Source organism: Ranitomeya variabilis, chromosome 4 (genome assembly GCF_051348905.1).
Source record: "Ranitomeya variabilis isolate aRanVar5 chromosome 4, aRanVar5.hap1, whole genome shotgun sequence".
NCBI classification, from domain to species: Eukaryota; Metazoa; Chordata; class Amphibia; order Anura; family Dendrobatidae; genus Ranitomeya; species Ranitomeya variabilis.
This window is the reverse complement of record NC_135235.1, coordinates 62,428,503-62,442,066: the sequence shown is the minus strand read 5'-3', so window position 1 is coordinate 62,442,066 and position 13,564 is coordinate 62,428,503. Positions and strand designations below refer to the sequence as shown.

The 13,564-nt window shown below is 44.3% G+C and overlaps 1 protein-coding gene across 1 annotated transcript; it reads left to right on the top strand.

The window, feature by feature from the left end:
* Window positions 1-597: 597 nt before the first annotated feature.
* Window positions 598-8,192, top strand: LOC143767574 (olfactory receptor 5AR1-like). The gene is made up of 2 exons (XM_077255983.1): window positions 598-678; window positions 7,233-8,192. Exons 1-2 carry the CDS (start codon window positions 598-600, stop codon window positions 8,190-8,192), a joined length of 1,041 nt encoding a protein of 346 aa, XP_077112098.1.
* The last annotated feature ends 5,372 nt before the right edge of the window (window positions 8,193-13,564 follow it).

Sequence of the window (13,564 nt, the reverse complement as noted above, 5' to 3'; positions counted from 1 at the left end):
GACCCTTTATTGCAGCAAAAGAAAACTGTGTTACTCTAGCAATGAGTTGGGGTTGTAGAGTTTGTGGAGGAATTGAGTACGCACAGCAGGCAGTCTTATAACACCCAAAGAAAAAAGAAAGTGGAGTATCCGCTTTGCCAGGTATGGGGCAGTAGGAAGTACAGAGCAGACAACAGACGATATGCTTATTGGTGTCTTGGGTATGGGGCAGCAGGGGGTATGGTACCCGGTTTAGGCAGAACAGACTCTCTTTTTTGTAAATCTTAAACGGCCGCAGTCCTACAATATGGATCCAAGATGGCGGCATATGGCAGGAAAGGAGGCCAAGAGGGAGAAGGGATCCCCAAGTCTCTGTATGCCACCCTCAGCCGGTGCCAGCACCGGGCTCGAGGAGGCGGCGCCCGCCGCAACAAGAGAGCCGCCGGCCTGCCCCTCAGTCGACCGGGGGATACCAATACCGCCGGGGGTACCAGCACAGGGAGGCCGAGGCGGGCAATGGAGGCGCACCACAAGTCCCAGGTGTGAGCACTGGAGCGCGGCAGCTCTCCCTCGCCGCGGGCGACAGGAAGGCGATTTCACCCGGCGGCCAGTCCCTCTATGGTGTCCGCGGTGGCGGCCCAGGCGGCCGGAGCTCAGCTAGGGGTGGAGTGCAGCAGCTCCGGTTCACCCCACAAGCAGGTGAGTGAGCGTTAGGTGGGGTGCGGTAAAGCGCGGCCTCAGTGGTGAGTGCGACAGGACCGCGGCGGTCTCGGCCGCCGGAGGGGTCGGCGGGGAAAGGCCGCCGGCGGGGCCGCAGGATGCATGTCTCCCTCAGGTCCTCCTACCTCCTCCCGGCGCCCCGGCGCAAGCCTCCAGGCACCGCAGAAAGCTCTAGACTATCCGGTCAGTTAGGACCTCAGGTATTAAGGATGGTGGGGGACTCCCACTGCAGAATCATCTGATAAGGTCTCCATACTGGGCGCAACACTCAGCCCACAACTGGCGGGAAGGGTAATCCTCCAGCAGGCTTCAGGCCCACGTGCAGGCCTCAGTATAAAAGTGTGATTAAACGCCGATTTGTAAGTCAGATGAGGCGAAAAAGCCCTCTGTGCCAGCAGGGAGATGAATGGAGTCTTTCAATCTGTTGGATGAATTATCAATTCTGTAGATTTAGTTGGATAAATGCAGCCAGCAGAGGAGCTCGATGGAGACACGTCCTGCTCCTTCAGCTGCTGGCCACGCCCAGCCATTTGTATCTTTGTTGTTGGGTTTCTTTTATGCCAGGACCATGTGCATTTCTGGTGACCCATATTTTAGCTCATGGTGCCCTTGAATGAAGTTATATTACACAGATATTCCCCACTGTCAGCTGTACATCTAAAGGATGTCAATTCTATAATATAGCATTCAATGAAACATGGTAAAGATATTGTCATCAGACACAACAAGTAAAATAATTGTCAGTCCATAGATTGGCAAATGCTATAAAACCCTTGTTTAACCCCTTAATCCTGTATGACGTACTATCCCGTCAAGGTGACCTGGGACTTAATTCCGGGTGACGGGATAGTACGTCATACGCGATCGGCCGCGCTCACGGGGGGAGCGCGGCCGATCGCGGCCGGGTGTCAGCTGCCTATCGCAGCTGACATCCGGCACTATGTGCCAGGAGCGGTCATGGACCACCCCCGGCACATTAACCCCCCGCACACCGCGATCAAACATGATCGCAGTGTACCGGCGGTATAGGGAAGCATCGCGCAGGGAGGGGGCTCCCTGCGGGCTTCCCTGAGACCCCCGGAGCAACGCGATGTGATCGCATTGCTCCGAGGGTCTCCTACCTCCTTCCTCCCTGCAGGTCCCGGATCCAAGATGGCCGCGGCATCCGGGTCCTGCAGGGAGAAAGGTGGTTTACCGAGCGCCTGCTCAGAGCAGACGCTGGTAAGCCTGCACCGATGTAAGTGAGATCGGTGATCTGACAGAGTGCTGTGCACACTATCAGATCATCGATCTGTGATGTCCCCCCCGGGGACAAAGTAAAAAAGTAAAAAAAAAATGTTTTCCACATGTGTAAAAAAAAAAAAAAAAAAAAAAAAAAAATCCTAAATAAATAATAAAAAAAATATATATATTATTCCCATAAATACATTTCTTTATCTAAATAAAAAAAAAACAATAAAAGTACACATATTTAGTATCGCCGCGTCCATAACGACCCAACCTATAAAACTGCCCCACTAGTTAACCCCTTCAGTAAACACCGTAAGAAAAAAAAAAAAAAAACGAGGCAAAAAACAACGCTTTATTACCATACCGCCGAACAAAAAGTGGAATAACACGCGATCAAAAAGACTGATATAAATAATCATGGTACTGCTGAAAACGTCATCTTGTCCCGCAAAAAACAAGCCACCATACAGCATCATCAGCAAAAAAATAAAAAAGTTATAGTCCTGAGAATAAAGCGATACCAAAATAATTATTTTTTCTATAAAATAGTTTTTATCGTATAAAAGCGCCAAAACATAAAAAAATGATATAAATGAAATATCGCTGTAATCGTACTGACCCTTCGAATAAAACTACTTTATCAATTTTACCAAACGCGGAACGGTATAAACGCCTCTCCCAAAAGAAATTCATGAATAGCTGGTTTTTGGTCATTCTGCCTCACAAAAATCGGAATAAAAAGTGATCAAAAATGGTCACGTGTCCGAAAATGTTACCCATAAAAACGTCAACTCGTCCCGCAAAAGACAAGACCTCACATGACTCTGTGGAGCAAAATGTGGAAAAATTATAGGTTTCAAAATGTGGAGACGCAAAAACTTTTTTGCTATAAAAAGCGTCGCTGGTTTCACACTTGCGTTTTTGTCTGCAGCGTTTTTTCCCTATATTTAACATTGAAAACGCATGCGTTTTTTTGTATGCGTTTGGTCGCGTTTTTAAACGCATGCGTTTTTTTTCTGCATGCGTTCATTTTCAGAAATACAACCTGCAGTATTTTCTTGCGTTTTTAAGCACATGCGTTTGTTTGCGTTAAAAACGCATGCGTTTTTATCGAGAAAAAACAGAAAACACACTGAAAAGCCACCCACCACCATCAAGGTGATAAAGGGATCCAAACCCTAACCCTAACTCTACCCCTAACCTCACCCCTAACCGTTTAATGAACATTTTCTGACAGTCATAGTGCCACGTATTTAAGTGCCACGTATTTAAGTGCCACGTATTTCAGTGCCACGTATTTCAGTGCCACGTATTTCAGTGAAACGTATTTCAGTGCCACGTATCACATATTTCAGTGCCACGTGTTTCAGTGCCACGTGTTTCAGTGCCACGTATTTAAGTGCCACGTATCACGTATTTCAGTGCCACGTATCACGTATTTCAGTGCCACATATTTTAGTGCCACGTATTTAAGTACCACATATTTCAGTGCCACGTATTTCAGTGCCACGTATTTCAGTGCCACGTATTTCAGTGCCACGTATTTCAGTGCCACGTATCACGTATTTCAGTGCCATGTATTTCAGTGACACGTATCACGTATTTCAGTGCCACGTATTTCAGTGCCACGTATTTCAGTGCCACGTATTTCAGTGCCACGTATTTCAGTGCCACGTATTTCAGTCACGTTTAGGGTTAGGGTTAGGGGTAGGGTTAGGGTTAGGGCTAGGGTTGGAGGTAAAGTTAGGGTTAGGGTTGGGGCTAAAGTTAGGGTTGGGGCTAAAGTTAGGGTTAGGGTTTGGATTACATTTACCGTTTGGATTAGGGTTGGGATTAGAATTATGGGTGTGTCAGGGCTAGGGGTGTGGTTAGGGTTACCGTTGGGATTAGGGTTAGGGGTGTGTTTGGGTTAGGGTTTCAGGTAGAATTGGGGAGTTTCCACTGTCCAGGCACATCAGGGGCTCTCCAAGCACGACATGGCGTCCAATCTCAATTCCAGCCAATTCTGCGTTGAAAAAGTAAAACAGTGCTCCTTCCCTTCCGAGCTCTCCCGTGCGCCCAAAAAGGGGTTTACCCCAACATATGGGTTATCAGTGTACTCGGGACAAATTGATCAACAACCTCTGGGGTCCAAGTTCTCTTGTTATCCTTAGGAAAAAAAAATTTGGGGGGCTAAAAATCATTTTTGTGGAAAAAAAAGATGTTTTATTTTCACGGCTCTGCGTTATAAACTGTAGTGAAACACTTGGGGATTCAAAGTTCTCACAACACATCTAGATAAGTTCCTTGGGAGGTCTAGTTTCCAATATGGGGTCACTTGTGGGGGGTTTGTACTGTTTGGGTACATCAGGGGCTCTGCAAATGCAACGTGACGCCTGCAGACCAATCCATTTAAGGCTGCATTCCAAATGGCGCTCCTTCCCTTCCGAGCTCTGTCATGCGCCCAAACAGTGGTTCCCCCCCACATATGGGGTATCAGCGTACTCAGGACAAATTGGACAATATCTTTTGGGGTCTAATTTATCCTGTTACCCTTGTGAAAATACAAAACTGGGGGCTAAAAAATCATTTTTGTGAAAAAAAAAAAGAATTTTTATTTTCACGGCTTTGCGCTATAAACTTTAGTGAAACACTTGGGGGTTCAAAGTTCTCAAAACACATCTAGATAAGTTCCTTGGGAGGTCTAGTTTCCAATATGGGGTCACTTGTGGGGGGTTTGTACTGTTTGGGTACATCAGGGGCTCTGCAAATGCAACGTGACGGCTGCTGACCAATCCATTTAAGTCTGCATTCCAAATGACGCTCCTTCCCTTCCGAGCTCTGTCATGCGCCCAAACAGTGGTTCCCCCCCACATATGGGGTATCAGCGTACTCAGGACAAATTGGAAAACAAATTTTGGGGTCCAATTTATTCTGTTACCCTTGTAAAAATACAAAGCTGGGGGCTAAAAAATAATTTTTGAGAAAAAAATATATATATTTTCACGGCTCTGCATTATAATCTGTAGTGAAACACTTGGGGGTTCAAAGCTCTCAAAACACATCTAGATAAGTTCCTTGGGGGGTCTACTTTCCAAAATGGTGTCACTTGTGGGGGGTTTCAATGTTTAGGCACATCAGGGGCTCTCCAAACGCAACATGGCGTCCCATCTCAATTCCAGTCAATTTTGCATTGAAAAGTCAAATGGCGCTCCTTCCCTTCCAAGCTCTGCCATGCGCCCAAACAATGGTTTACACCCACATATTGGGTATCAGCGTACTCAGGACAAATTGCACAACATTTTTTGGGGTCCAATTTCTTCTCTTACCCTTGGGAAAATAAAAAATTGGGGGCGAAAATATCATTTTTGTGAAAAAATATGATTTTTTATTTTTACGGCTCTGCATTATAAACTTCTGTGAAGCACTTGGTGGGTCAAAGTGCTCACCACACATCTAGATAAGTTCCTTAGGGGGTCTACTTTCCAAAATGGTGTCACTTGTAGGGAGTTTCAATGTTTAGGCACATCAGGGGCTCTCCAAATGCAACATGGCGTCCCATCTCAATTCCAGTCAATTTTGCATTGAAAAGTCAAATGGCGCTCCTTCCCTTCCAAGCTCTGCCATGCGCCCAAACAATGGTTTACACCCACATATGGGGTATCAGCGTACTCAGGACAAATTGCACAACATTTTTTGGGGTCTAATTTCTTCTCTTACCCTTGGGAAAATAAAAAATTGGGGGCGAAAATATCATTTTTGTGAAAAAATATGATTTTTTATTTTTACGGCTCTGCATTATAAACTTCTGTGAAGCACTTGGTGGGTCAAAGTGCTCAGCACACATCTAGATAAGTTCCTTAGGGGGTCTACTTTCCAAAATGGTGTCACTTGTAGGGGGTTTCAATGTTTAGGCACATCAGGGGCTCTCCAAACGCAACATGGCGTCCCATCTCAATTCCAGTCAATTTTGCATTGAAAAGTCAAATGGCGCTCCTTCCCTTCCAAGCTCTGCCATGCGCCCAAACAATGGTTTACACCCACATATGGAGTATCAGTGTACTCAGGACAAATTGCACAACATTTTTTGGGGTCCAATTTCTTCTCTTACCCTTGGGAAAATAAAAAATTGGGGGCAAAAAGATCATTTTTGTGAAAAAATATGATTTTTTTTTTTTTACGGCTCTGCATTATAAACTTCTGTGAAGCACTTGGTGGGTCAAAGTGCTCACCACACATCAAGATAAGTTCCTTAGGGGGTCTACTTTCCAAAATGGTGTCACTTGTGAGGGGTTTCAGTGTTTAGGCACATCAGGGGCTCTCCAAACGCAACATGGCGTCCCATCTCAATTCCAGTCAATTTTGCATTGAAAAGTCAAATGGCGCTCCTTTCCTTCCGAGCTCTGCCATGCGCCCAAACAGTGGTTTAACCCCACATATGGGGTATCAGCGTACTCAGGACAAATTGTACAACAACTTTGGGGATCCATTTTCTCCTGTTACCCTTGGTAAAATAAAACAAATTGGAGCTGAAATAAATTTTGTGTGAAAAAAAGTTAAATGTTCATTTTTATTTAAACATTCCAAAAATTCCTGTGAAACACCTGAAGGGTTAATAAACTTCTTGAATGTGGTTTTGAGCACCTTGAGGGGTGCAGTTTTTAGAATGGTGTCACACTTGGGTATTTTCTATCATATAGACCCCTCAAAATGACTTCAAATGAGATGCGGTCCCTAAACAAAAATGGTGTTGTAAAAATGAGAAATTGCTGGTCAACTTTTAACCCTTATAACTCCGTCACAAAAAAAAAATTTGGTTCCAAAATTGTACTGATGTAAAGTAGACATGTGGGAAATGTTACTTATTAAGTATTTTGCGTGACATATGTCTGTGATTTAAGGGCATAAAAATTCAAAGTTGGAAAATTGCGAAATTTTCAAAATTTTCGCCAAATTTCCATTTTTTTCACAAATAAACGCAAGTTATATCGAATAAATTTTACCACTAACATGAAGTACTATATGTCACGAGAAAACAGTGTCAGAATTGCCAAGATCCGTCAAAGCGTTCCAGAGTTATAGCCTCATGAAGGGACAGTGGTCAGAATTGTAAAAATTGGCCCGGTCATTAACGTGCAAACCACCCTCGGGGCTTAAGGGGTTAATATGCTGTACACTGTTGTAATATCATGGTGTGCACGAGTTCTTAATTCATGATGATCTGTTGATAGTTTAATGTATCATTATTGAAACAAGGCATCCTAAAGAACATTGTCGGTGGATGACTGAAACATTAAATTAATATCATTTTATTTTTTCTGTAGAAGACCATGTATAAAGTAGCATCAAGAAACGAGTCAGACATAGTACAGTTCACAATCCTGTGTTTCTCCAACCTTCCTCACCTTCAATTGCCTCATTTTATGATATTTTTAATAATCTACCTTAATATAATATTTGGAAACATTGCAGTTCTTGTGACAATTGTCTTCGATCCTCACCTGCACACTCCTATGTATATATTTTTGAGTAACCTCTCAGTTCTGGATATTTTCTATACTTCTACCACTCTACCCAAACTTCTTCTTATGCTTTCTACTCAACACAAGATCATGTCACTGGTCGGGTGTATAACACAGATGTATTTTTTCCTGTACTTTGCTTCTATGGAAATGAACCTTCTTACAGTTATGGCATATGACCGGTATGTGGCAGTCTGCCATCCGCTCCACTATACCATACTCATAAGACCAAGAACCTGTCTTGTTGCGGCCATCTTCCTAGGGTTTGCTTCATTATTAGAATCTATTTCCTTTCCAGTTTTAGTCTCTAAATTATCTTTTTGTTCATCAAACCAAATTGATCATTTTTTTTGTGACATTTCTCCATTGCTGAAGCTTTCCTGTTCTGATACCACAAATGTTAATTATACGATATACGTTCTAGGTACACTGTTTGGATTGACCACATTCATGATGACTTTGGTTTCTTACATTTATATTGTATTAAATATCATGAAAATTCACTCTGCAGTTGGAAAAAGTAAAACTTTCTCAACCTGCGCCTCCCATCTCACCTCTGTACTTTTATATTATGGCACTATTATGTCGTTATATATGAGACCCAAATCAATGTATTCTTCAAGACAGGACAAGTTTTTCTCTCTTCTGTGTATCGTACTGATCCCGTTGCTCAATCCTGCAATTTACACTCTGAAGAATAAACAATTTAAAGATGCTTTTAAAAAATTAATAAATGTCATACTGTCTTCAAAAAATAGATAACCTCAGATAAGACTTTTTCATGTCAAATACTTGAGAGTAATTTCTACAATACCAGGATAAATAGCTCTAACGAAAGGGAAATTAATGTGCATATCCAAAAGTACTTCTGAGTGCTCGTGCACACTACTGATTACATTGGATGAGTGCTACATGGTTTTCACGGAGAAGACTTGTACCCATGATGTTCTATGAGGCTGTGCACGTCTCATTTTTTTCGACAGAAATGGTCTGTGAAAAAAATTGGAAACATGACCAATTTTGATCTGCATGTCAGATCAAAATTGGAAATACAAGTCTATAGGTCTATATATATTATATTTATATTATATATAAATAAATAATAATAATAATAGGTCCATGTAAAATATAGGACTGCACTTGGATCCATCCGAGTGTGATCCGATTTTCACAGACTGACAGTATGAAGAAGGGGGAGAAACTTTTTTGTTTTATCTCTCTCCATGCTTGAGGTAAACTGATGCCACTTTGATCAAACTCTGATCAGAGTCTGATGAAAATAATTTGGACCATTTTCCCCCTTTTGGTTAAACTACAGGTGTTTCTCACAAAATTAGATTATCATCAAAAACGTAATTTATTTCAGTTTTTCAATACAAAAACTGAACCTCATATATTATATAGAGTAATTACAAACAGAGTGATTTATTTCAAGTGTTTATTTCTGGTAATGTTGATGATTATGGCTTACAGGCTGTAGCCAATGAAAACTCAAAAGTCATTTTCTCAGTAAATTAGAATACTTTGTAACACCAGTTTGAAAAATTATTTTAAAATCCGAAATATACGAAATAATGGCCTACTGAAATGTATGTTCAGTAAATGCACTCAATACTTGGAGCTCCTTTTGCATCAATTACTGCATCAATGCTGCGTGGCATGGAGGCGATCAGCCTGTGGCACTGCTGAGGTGTTATGAAAGTCCAGATTTCTTTGATAACAACCTTCAGCTCGTTTGCATTGTTGGGTCCAGGGTCGGACTGGGGCACCGGGACACCGGAGAATCCTCCGGTGGGCCCCGCCCCCAACCCCAGCTTCTGCCTCCGTCATTCGTGCCTGCACTACCCTGCACACTTTATTCTATAGCCGGCACTGGCAAGTAGGCAGCAGGCTGTACAAATGATGTGAAATGCAGCTGCACTGCAGCTTTCACATCACCTGCTACCACTGCCGGCTTCTATTGAAGATGTGCAAACAGCGGTGCGCAGCGTGTGTGCGTGTGCAGAGTGCCAACCTGACTTCAGCCAGCACAGTCAGAGGCACAGCTGACACACACGCACTCACTCACGCAACAGCTGATCCGCAGGCATCTGATCTGTTTCTTGCCTGTGTCTCCAGCTCTTCTTCTGTGGACCGAGGTGGTCTAATGCTGATTGGCTGACATGCAGCCAATCAGCATTAGTTTTCTTTGTGTGACAGCACAGCTTAGGCAATGAGCTGTGCTGCGATTGGTTGGCTGTCCTGCCTAAGCCACACAGCAATATCATAGAGGAGCTGAGGGATACTTCTGATAAGTGCAGCAGTGTGATTGTAAGTAGACTATATGATGCCTGCAGGCAGCCTGCAGCATAGTCCTCCAGCCACTCAGGCAGTTAGGGGGATGGGGCTCCCATGCAATCTAGAGGTGACACAAGGTGGGGATCACCCATGGAAAATTTCTAATTTGCTGAGGGCCCCCTCCACCACTGTGTCACCTAATTTCCTGTGGACCCCACTGTTTCACTTTTAATTTACTGTGGGCCCCCTCTCCCACCGTTTCACCTCTGGAAAAGGGGGCCCTCAGGAAATTAGCTGACAGTGGGGAATGGGGCTCTCAGAAAATTAGTTGACAGTGCAGAAGGGGGCCCTCAGAAAGTTAGGTGACACAGTGGGGAAGGGGGCCCTGAGGTATTTGATGCCTTCACGACATCCGCCTTACATTTATGGCACATGTTAAATGCCACAGTCTGACAGCGGCATTTAACATGCGGCACTGACATGCGTGCGCATCATTCTTTTGCCCATCAGAGCACCCGTTATGTGATCGCGGGTTGTCGATAGGTTGCCATGACAGCAAGGATTCAGCTGATGACCCCTGTGCCTGTCATGGAGAACCTGTGAAACCCCACAGGAGACTGTGATTTCTGCAATATACAGCGATGCTTTGGCATCACTGTATATAGCACAGGCGATCAGACAATCGCATCTTTAAGTCTCCTAAGGGCAATAACTAACAGTGAAAAGTAAAAAAAAGTTTTTAAAACTACCTTAAAGTTCAAATCATCCCCCTTGTATGCCATTGAAAATAAAGATGTTTAAAAAATTTAAAAAGTCAGCTCTGTCAACTAAAAACGGTTAACTCGATCAGTAAACACCGTAAGGCTAAGTTCACACATTGCGTTTTTACTGCATTTTTGCAGCGTTTTTGTTTGCACTACATATTGCTTTCAATAGGTAAAAAAGACTACTAGGGTAGGTTCACACTGGGCATTTTTGATGCATTTTTTTGCTGTGGTTTTTTTCATGCTAATTTTCAGCTGATTTTTTCAGTACCAGCAAAGCCTATGAGATTTCACAAATCTCATGCACACACATTGGTTTTGTTTGTCATCAGGATTTTGTGCTTTGCATCGTTTTTTTTGCATAGAGCATGTCACTTTTTTTCAGCGTTTTTCACCCATTGACTTGAATGGATGGTGAAAAAATGCTGCAAATGAATTTTCTTGCAGCGTATTTGCTGCAGAAAAGTCAAGGAGAGTTGGATGTGACCTCACACTTTGCTCTGCTACCTCTAGACGGCAGGCTGCATGGTGCGTCCATGCAGCCTGTCATCCAGCAGAGTGGACCCGAACCCCATTCACTTGAATGGGGGGCCAGACAATACAGGGTTTAACACGCTGTCATATGCATGACAGCATGGAAAACACAGCTTCTGATCAGCAGTGAAATCCTCCCCGCCAGTCAGAGAGCCGCGGTTCCCACGCTGCCAAAAAACAGCGGGAGCGCTCAGCTGTGATTAGAGGTATAAAGTTTACCTCCGGTCACTGGTGTCAGCTGATGGGACTACTGCTCCTATCATCTGATGCCTGCTTCCGCTAATAACAGTGAGAGCAGGAGTGGATGATGGGAGTATTCATCTGCCGCTCCTGTGCTGTAAATAAATAATTAAAAAAAAAACCTGCGTGGGTTACCCCCTATTTTTGATACCAGCCAGGCAAAACTCACAGCTGGGGGCTGCAACCCTCAGCTGTCAGCTTCATCAAGGCTAGTTACCAAGAATAGAGGGGTCCCCAAGCCGTATTTTTTAATTATTTAAATAAATAATTGAAAAAAAAATGGTGTGGGGTCCCCCCATTTTTGGCAACCAGCTGGGGGCTGGTATTCTCAGGCTGGTAAGGGGCCATGGATATGGCCCCCCAGCCTAAAAATAGAAGCCTGCAGATGTCCAGAAAAGGCGTATCTATTAGATTTGCCAATTCTTGTGCTTGGCCCGGCTCTTCCCACTTGCCCTGTAACAGTGGCAAGTGGGGTTCATATTTGTGGGGATGATGTCACCTTTGTATTGTCCAGTGACATCAAGCCCCGAGGTTAGGAATGGAGAGGCGTCAATAAGACACCCCCATTACTAACCCCATAGTCACATTGTAAGAAAACACAGGCAGCAATAATAAAGTCCTGAAATTGAAAGAATGACACAGATTCCTTTAATTATCTCAATTAAACCATACTTACAACCTCGCCTAATTCCACCAAAGCTCTCTTTCTCCTGTAATAAACCAAAAGTAATAAAACAACTATATCCCTCACCTCTCCGTTGTTGTGTCCCATGCCATAATCCATGTCTGGGGGATAATTAGTTTTGAACCTGGACGGTGCCCAGATGCAGCCGTCCACGCTGAAAAACACTGGTGAATGAGCTGCTGTGAGCGCAGCCTCAGTGACTAGCGGTGACATCACTGAGGCTCGGTTCACAGCTGGGATGAACTGCGGTGACCTCGGTGAGATCTCCGCTAGCACCGTGAGAAAGTCGCAAGGTGAAGAGGCAAGTTCACCGGGAGAATTTCACCGTGAAAATTTTACTGCGGTGAACTCATCTCTGCACCGTGCGACTGACACCTGGCATTGACACCTGCTGGCATACAGGGACAGCAGCTACCTTGGGTCCCCAGCCAGTGGCGTGTCGCTAATAGCAGCACACCACGCAGCTGCTATGGGGGCCCCCGGTGCCAGTGGTGCAGCAGCGGGTGACAGGAGGCAGAAGCCAGCTGTTGCGGCCCCGCTGCTAAAAAGAAATGAATATTCCCCACGCCCCCATGGGTGTGGAGAGGGGTGAATATTAATTTCAATATAATAACAGGCATTGTTATCAGCAGCCAGCTAACACTGCTAGCTATCAGGGTCTGCAGACCAGGGCCCCCACTCCCCCAGCCAACGCGGCCACTATGGAGCAGTAAGTCAGGGATGCCCGGTACCAGCGCCGCCCCCCAGTGAGTGCCGCATTCAACTGTATCGGCATCATAGATGCCAATACAGTTGAAAGCAATAAAGGAGGAGAGAGTGTCAGATGATGCTCCCTCTCCCATTATTCCCCTCTGACGTTGACACAGCAAGTGCGTGATGTCACTTCATAGCGTACCCGCTGTGTGCCAGGCAGACGGCAGCGCAGCTCTTGACACCGGAGAAGAGCCGGAATCAGCGTGGCAATGAGAGCGAGAGGAAAGTATTGTGTATATATATATATATATATATATATATATATATATATATATATATATATATATACTAGACTGTGGCCCGATTCTAATGCATCGGGTATTCTAGAATATGCATGTCCCCGTAGTATATGGACAATGATGATTCCAGAATTCGCGGCAGACTGTGCCCGTCGCTGATTGGTCGAGGCAACCTTTATGACATCATCGTCACCATGCTGTGCCCGTCGCTGATTGGTTGAGGCAACCTTTATGACATCATCATCGCCATGCTGTGCCCGTCGCTGATTGGTCGAGGCCTGGCGGCCTCGACCAATCAGAGACGCGGGATTTCCAGGACAGACAGACAGACAGACAGAAAAACCCTTAGACAATTATATATATATATATATATATATATATATATATATATATATATATACACACATACAGTATATTAGTGATGAGTGTGTATACTCGTTGCTCCCAATCACGCTCGGTTGGTCTCTGAGTATTTGTGAGTGCTCGGAGATTTAGTTTTTGTTGACGCAGCTGCATGATTTACGGCTGCTAGACAGGCTGAATACATGTGGGGATTCCCTAGCAACCAGGCAACCCCCACATGTACTCAGGCTGGCTAGCAGCTGTAAATCATGCAGCTGCGTCACCAAAAACGAAATCTCA

What these genes read in the sequence shown, in the direction of transcription:
- LOC143767574 (XM_077255983.1), top strand. Translation starts at nt 598, where the DNA reads ATGGTGTCCGCGGTGGCGGCCCAGGCGGCCGGAGCTCAGCTAGGGGTG. An exon ending in CCGGTTCACCCCACAAGCAG is followed by an intron (nt 679 to 7,232) that starts GTGAGTGAGCGT and finishes TTTTTTCTGTAG; the next exon opens with AAGACCATGTATAAAGTAGC.